The sequence below is a fragment of the Arachis hypogaea genome, chromosome 12 (assembly GCF_003086295.3).
Source record: "Arachis hypogaea cultivar Tifrunner chromosome 12, arahy.Tifrunner.gnm2.J5K5, whole genome shotgun sequence".
In the NCBI taxonomy this organism is placed as follows: domain Eukaryota; kingdom Viridiplantae; phylum Streptophyta; class Magnoliopsida; order Fabales; family Fabaceae; genus Arachis; species Arachis hypogaea.
Window position 1 is genome coordinate 99,584,756 of NC_092047.1, and position 7,587 is coordinate 99,592,342.

At 40.4% G+C, this 7,587-nt stretch overlaps 1 protein-coding gene across 1 annotated transcript; it reads right to left on the reverse strand.

Annotated features, from left to right (window-relative positions):
* Positions 1 to 1,924: 1,924 nt before the first annotated feature.
* LOC140176810 (uncharacterized) lies at positions 1,925 to 2,425 on the reverse strand. Its single transcript, XM_072208362.1, has one exon. It carries the CDS (start codon positions 2,423 to 2,425, stop codon positions 1,925 to 1,927), a length of 501 nt encoding a protein of 166 aa, XP_072064463.1.
* Between the last annotated feature and the right edge of the window lie 5,162 nt (positions 2,426 to 7,587).

Consider the following 7,587-nt stretch of genomic DNA (forward strand, 5'->3'; position numbering starts at 1 on the left):
AAAATTTTACAAACATTATTCCAAACTTGCCGATTTTTCTACAAAAATAAGGAACACGACTCGGGACAGAGACAAGATTAAGAATCAACTAATCGTATGCAGCAGAGAAGGGAGGTGGAAATCCAAGATATCTCCTATGCTGAAGACAAATCCCTCATTCGGCATAAGCTGTCCAGCCAGGATATACATACACATATTGAAGGACGTCGGTCTCTGAACAATTTCCAAAGTCGTTTTGAATCACTCACACCCTTGCTATCCAGACCGGGCAGAGATGCTCAAATAATACAGGGAGCTCAGCATGTTTGTGCACTACTTTGTTGAGAGAATTGGAGAAGACTCCTCTTAGATCCATTCAATGCATTTTGGCAGACCTTCAAGCTGAAGTGGCATCTTTGAGGGAGTCAAAAAATGAGCTAGAGGGGGGAAAAGGAGGCCCTTGTTTTCGACCATGCCAAGGCTCGGGAAAGGGTAAAGCAGCCTGAAGCTGCTTGTGCCATGACGGAGGGCCTAAAGAAAAAGGCTGAGGAGAGTTATACCAGAGTCTTCGGGGAGAAGCTAGATTTGATGGATGGGTTACTAAGTCAAAGGAGAGATATGCATATTTGGAGGAGACTATAACTCAGGAAATTGGCGAGCTGGTTGAAAATTTGAGGGCCCTGTTCTGAGTTATATCTCTCGAGGTGGACCTCCCCCTCATTAACCCGGACAACATCGTGGTAGATGAGAAGATTGTCCCTATGCCAGAGGATGAGGAGGACACTCCTATGCTCGACCCGAAGACTTCGGAAGTCTGAGCCGAGGGAGCTCTTTGGGTGGACGATGAGGCTATTCCTTCTCAACCAGAAATGCTCCCGTCCTCCTCCATGCAGCCCAAAGACACTTCTAACATGACCTCCAACGAACATATCTTTCCTTCTTAATTTTTGTTTCAAAGTATTGGATGGCCCACCTATGGGTCTTTATGAACAATTTAATTTTGTAATTGCTGTAGTTTGAATAATTTCTCTTTTATTTTTCTGCTCTTAAAAAAAACTGTCTCCACTACCTGAATATGTGGTGACTTTTGTATAAATGAATGTTTAATCATCTTTTATTAGTTAGCACAGCTATTTATTTAGCCATTCATGACTTAGTAAAAAAATTCATTAGGTCATTTTTTATAACTTTTGATACTGTTTTTGTCAAGTTGTGGAAGAAGTCGATCTAAAATAGGTCGGGCGTTATTATGAACCTTTGCTTGTAAGGTGCATATCGTTTCCCTTTATTTGTTATGATCCGACTTTTAGTAGTAGGTTTGGATAAGTTACTTTTGCAATTTATTTTAGGCTCAACTCTTTAAGTGTAAATGAGGTCGAGCCATGATCTGCTTATATAACTTCTTACACTAATTTGTACCTCGTCGCTTCATCTTGCCAACCATCTAGGTCAAACAATAATTTTTGTGATTTGTCAAGCTTAAATTAGTGCGTTCGAATGGGAAACCTTATGGGAAAATAAACTATCATTAATAAAAAATGATTTACATAAGTTTTGTTGTTATTAAGAGTTTTTGTATTAACCCTTAGCCTTTGCTATGTTACCTTGTTAAAACCCCCTCCAGAAAAATCCTTCTTGGAAAAAATCATGAAGTCAGAAAAAAGAGTACACCAAGGAGCAAGGCATGCTTCTAACTGAAGCAACATTTTATGTTACATGCGTGCCACTACCTTGGAAGCTCATTCTCCTGCAAGTCGAACAATTTGCAATAACCCTTTCCAACGACCTCAGTGACCTTATAAGGTCCTTTCCAGTTTGCAGCCAGCTTTTCCTCACCCGACTTCTGTGTTTCGATATCATTTCGTATTAATATGAGGTCATTCATGGCGAAGCTTCTTTTGATGACTTTCTTCTTGTACCTTAAGGTCATTCTTTGCTTCAAGGCTTACTCCTTTATCCGAACTTGTTCTCGGACTTCTGGGAGGAGGTCAAGTTCTTCCTTTTGAGCTCGAATATTTCCTACCTCGTCGTAGAATCTAACCCTTGGAGATTCTTCATTGACTTCTATAGGTATCATGGCCTCTATGTCATAAGTGGAAAGGAGATTCCCTTGTTGTTGAGTGGGGGGTTGTCCGATATGCCCACAAGACTTGAAAAAACTCGTCTGCCCATGCTCTCTTGTGTCTTGTAGTCGGCATTTTAACCTGGCCAACACGACTTCATTCGCAGCTTCTGCTTGTCCATTGGCTTGGGGGTATTCTATTGATGTGAATTGGTGCTTAATCTTGAGGCTTGCCATTAATATTTTGAAGGCCGAGTCGGTGAATTGAGTTCCATTGTCCATGGTGATGGAATGTGGAACACCAAACCGGGTGACAATGTTCTTGTAGAGGAACTTCCGACTTCTTTGAGCTGTGATGGTTGCTAAAGTTTCAGCCTCGATCATAATCAAAACCCACTATGAGGTACTTTACTTGTACGGGGGCCTGTAGGAATGGCCCGAGGAGGTCTAAGCCCCATTTTGCAAATGGTCAGGGTGAAGTGATGCTGATGAGCTCTTTTGGTGGTGCCACATGGAAGTTAGCATGCTTTTGACATGGCGGGCATTTTTTAACGAAGTTGGCTACCTCTTTTCATAAGATCGGCCAAAAGAAGCCAACTCGGATCACTTTCTTAGCTATTAATCGTGCTCTTAGGTGGTTTTTGCATATGTCGCTGTGGACTTCCTCTAAAACTTTATTAGTCTTGGAGGTCGGGGTGCACTTTAATAGAGGTGTAGATACTCCTCTTCTATACAGAATGTTGTGAATTAAAGTGTAGTTTTATGCTTCTATTATGAGCCTCTTTTCTTCCCTTTTTCTTTAGGAATGACAATGAATTTGAGGTATTAGATGATAGAGGTCATCCAACCTAGATTTAGATTAGAGATAGTCATTGTGTTTGACTTGTTGACCTCTTTAGCCTCCGATGGTGTGTTAAGAGTTTCTTGGATTAAGCTTCTATTGTTGCCTCCTGCCTTGGTGCTGGCCAATTTGGAGAGGGCATCAGCTTGGATATTGGATTTCCGAGCTATATGTCGGACTTCTACTTTCGGAAATTGTGCTAATTGTTCTAGTGTTTCTTCCGAGTGATTCTTCGTGTTGGGATCTTTAGCCTGATATGTCCTATTGACTCGAGAAATTATTACTTTAGAATCACTAAAGACAATCAAATTTATTGCTCTAACTTCTTTGGCTAACCTTAAGCCAGCAAGTAAGGCTTCATATTCGGCTTGATTATTAGAGGTTAGAAACTCGAATTTCAGTAAAGTTCTATCCAAGTTCCTTCTTCGTTCTTCAGAATAACTCCTGCTCCACTTCCAAGTTTAGTGGATGATCCATCTACATATAAGTTCCAGGCTGTAGGACTTTCCTGAGCTTCAGTGCATTCGGCCACAAAGTCAGCTAAATATTGGGATTTGATTGCTCTCTGAGTTTCATACCTTAAGTCAAACTCGGACAGTTCTATTGGCCAATGTAGCATCCGACCTGCAGCATCCATTTTTTTGTAACATGTGCTTCATAGGCTGATTAGTTCGAACTTTTATGATATAAGCTTGAAAATAAGGTCGGAACCTTCTGGAAGTAAGCACAATGGCATATGCGAACTTCTCTATTTTCTAACAGTTTAGTTCTACATCCTGTAAAGCCTTGCTAACAAAGTAAATTGGTTGTTGTATGCTCTCATCTTCTCAAACTAAGGCTGAGGCTATGGCTCTATTTGCAACTACTAAGTATAATACGAACTCTTCCCCTGAAACAGGTCAGGTGAGGATTAGTTGTTGACTCAAGAAGTTTTTAAAGTCTTGAAAAGCTTGTTCAAATTCCTGAATTCATGCAAATTGGCTCCCTTCTTGAGTATTGAGAACAGGGGTAGAGATTTTAGAGCTGATCTTGCCAAAAATTTGGATAGGGATGCTAACCTTCCATTTAATTTTTGGACTTTTTTTAGACAAGTGGGGCATTTCATGTCTAGTATTGTCTTGTATTTGTTCGCGTTGGCTTCAATACCTCTTTGGATGAGCATAAAACCTAAGAACTTTCCAGTTTCCACTGCAAAGGTGAATTTTAAGGGATTTAGCCTCATCCTGTTCTTCCTGATTGTGTTAAATACTTCAGTTAAATCAGATAAGAGGTTGGCATCTTCTTTAGTCTTAACAAGCATGTCATCCACATATACTTCCATTAATTTTCTAAGGTGAGGTGAAAACACCTTGTTAATTAGTCGTTGGTATGTGGCTCTAGCGTTCTTCAATCCAAAGGGCATTATTGCGTAACCATAGCTAGCTTTTGGAGTGATGAAAAAGGTCTTCTCTTGGTCCAACTTGTACATCGAGATTTGGTTGTAACCGGAGTATGCATCCATAAAGGACAGGTATCGATATCTTGAAACTGAGTCTACTAAGGCATCAATGCTAGGAAAAGGGTATGGATCTTTGGGACAAGCTTTATTAAGGTCGGTATAATCAACACATTCTCCATTTGTCATTCTGTTTCTTCACTGAGACTACATTAGCTAGCCACAAAGGATATCTTACCTCCTTCATGAACCCAGCTTCTAATAAGGCTTGCACTTATTCTTCTACGACTTGTGCTTTTTCAGGACCGAGCTTCCATCACTTTTTTTAACAGGTTGTGTGCCCAGGTAGACAGCGAGTTTATGATACATAAGGTCGGGGTTTACCCTGAGCATATCGGAGACTTTCTAGGCGAAGAGGTCAGAGTTTTGTTGTAAGAGCTTAATTAGGCCTGGTTTTAATTCTTCCCCAATGTTGGCTCATATACTTATTATTTTCTCTGCCTGGTCTCCAATTTGAACCTCTTCAATTTTTCCACCAGGTTGTGGTCATAGCTCTTCTCGTGCTTGGATACCACCGAACTCAATAGTGTTGACTTCTTTACCCTTTATGCTTTCCCATATATTCAAGCTCTCATTATAGCATTTTCGTGCCAACCTCCGATTTCTTCTTATGGTGGCAATTCCCTCTGAAGTCAGGAATTTCATGCAGAGATGGAGAGTGGAAACGACCGCAGCTTTTCGGTTCAAAGTTGTCTGACCTATCAATGCATTGTAGGCTGATGCTACGTCGACCACAATGTAGTCTATACTCAAATTTCTGGAATTCAACCCCTTACCGAAAGTAGTATGCAAGGAGATGAAGTTGAGGGGTCGAATAATATATCGGCCAAACTTCCCTGATCTATCAGAGTTCTGTGGAGGTTTGCATTGGCGAGTATCATAGTGATCACAATGGGATCGTCGTGACCAGGTGTCACGCCTTGAAAATCGTCTTTGGTGAATGAAATTGTGGGGAAGTCGGGAACGTCGCAGTCTCCCCTCCCCCTGATTTGGTATACTTTCTTGAGATGCCTTTTGCGAGAAGACTTAGTTACTCCCTAATAAACCATTATTTTATGGTCTATATTGTGTTTAATTGTGTGGTTTTATCAAATCTTTACCCACTTATTCATATGATTAGCATGTATTTACAATTCCTTTCCAAAATTACTCCATGGTTAAAAACTTGCTTCCTAGAGACTTTTAATTATGTATTTTAATTCTCCTTTATTCCATTCGATGCCGTGATCCGTGTGTTAAGTGTTTCAGGCTTTATAGGGCATGAATGACTTGGAGATTGGAAAGGAGGCTTGCAAAAATGGAAGGAACACAAGAAGTTAAGGAGATGACCAGCGAGAAGCGACGCAGACGCATGGCTCACGCGACCGTGCGAAACAGAGGAAATTGCAGTGATGCGCTCGCGTGCCTGACGCGAACGCATGGATTGAAAACCGCACAAGTGACGCGAATGCGTGGACGACGCGCACGCGTGGCAAGGCAAAACGTTGGATGACGCGAACGCGTGGATGACGCAATCGCGTGACGTGCGCGATCTGCAGAATCTGCAGAATTCACTGGGGGCGATTTTGGGCCCTGTTTTGACCCAGTTTTTTGCCCAGAAAAGCAAATTAGAGCCAGGAAACATGCAGAGACCAGAGGACGACATTCATTCTGCATAATTCTAGTTTTAGATATGATTTTACTCCTCCTCTAGGTTTTTCTCTCTACATATTCATAGTTCTTAGGATTTTGATTTTTATTGCTTTTTGGATTGGGATATTGAGAAGGGTTATTACCTCCGCCAAGACTTCATCATTCTAGTTTGTTTCCTTACTTGTCACTTACTCTTTCATATCCTTAATTTATTCAGAGTTACTATTGGATTATTTTTAGAATTTATTAATACAAGAACTATTTTTATTTTTAATTGATCCTTTTGATTATTATTTATCATGTCCTCCTTTATTTTCCTTTCTTATTTTGTGAAGTTTACAATCATAATGAGCGAGTAGTTCCATAACTTGATTGGGAGTTGGTTGAAAGGAGAACCTTGAGTTGGAATGCCCAAGAGTAAAATTATAATTGGGTTTATCGTTGGGTCGCCCTCTAGTCACTGACGCTAGTCCTTCCCAAGAGAGAGGATTAGAACTTGTGAATAGAAACTGACTTCCAACTTGCTTGACTTTCCTTTATCTGGTAAAGGATAACTGAGCAGAATAACCTTCAATTATCAATTGATCTTGAGAGAACTCCAACAAGGATAGGATTTCTGACTAATCTACTCCCGGTCAAGGTTTTTATTTAAATTACATAAATTCTCTGATTTAATTTCCTGTCTATCAAACTCAAACCCTTCTGGAAAACATCTGATTAATAAAATAGCACATGTTTCTGCAAGTCGTTGGGAGACGACTTGGGATTCATACTCCCAGTATTTTAATTCTAATTTTGTGACAACCCTTCTAAATTGATAAGCGGATTTTTGTTGGTTAAGAACTATACTTGCAACGTATCTCTTATAGTAATTTCTTAATCTGCCAATTTCTGCCACGTCAATTTTTGGTGCCGTTGCCGGGGAGTTGCAATAGAGTGCTAAGTTATTGATTGGAATTTATTTATTTGCATTTTATTTTATTTTGCTACTATAAGCTACATGTTTCTTTCATTAAATGACGCGTTCACTTCCTGATCCAAGCTTGCCAGTATTTGATCCTGAGATTGAAACGCGTCGGTTAGTCCTCCCTGAGGGCGAATCTGAAACGTCACGTAAGGAAGAAACAAGCTCCCTTTCTACTGATTCGGTTGATTTACGTGCAGGTGACATGGAAGCACCTAGGAGAGTTACTATCCAGGAGGCTGGAGCCCCTAATTTTACAATGCAACCGTTTCAAGCGCATCACCCAGCGGTGGCTACAGATTTTGAAATAAAGACTGCACTACTCAATTTGATGCCTAAGTTTCATGGCTTACCTGCTCAAGAGCCTATCAAGCACCTTAGGAATTTCCAAGCAGCCAGTTCTACTGTCAAGTGTGATGGTGCAGATGAAACTTCTATTTTGTTAAAATCATTTCCATTCTTTCTTGAGGGAAAGGCGAGAGAGTGGTACTACACTCAACCCGCAGCAATTATTTCTGACTGGGATACGCTCAGAAGAGAATTCTTGGAAAAATTCTTTCCAGCTGAAGTTACTGATAAACTGAGGAAAGACATTTCCATGATTGTTCAGGACG

Excerpts from the sequence above, each read along its gene's own strand:
- LOC140176810 (XM_072208362.1), bottom strand. The coding sequence starts at position 2,425 with ATGATCGAGGCTGAAACTTTAGCAACCATCACAGCTCAAAGAAGTCGG.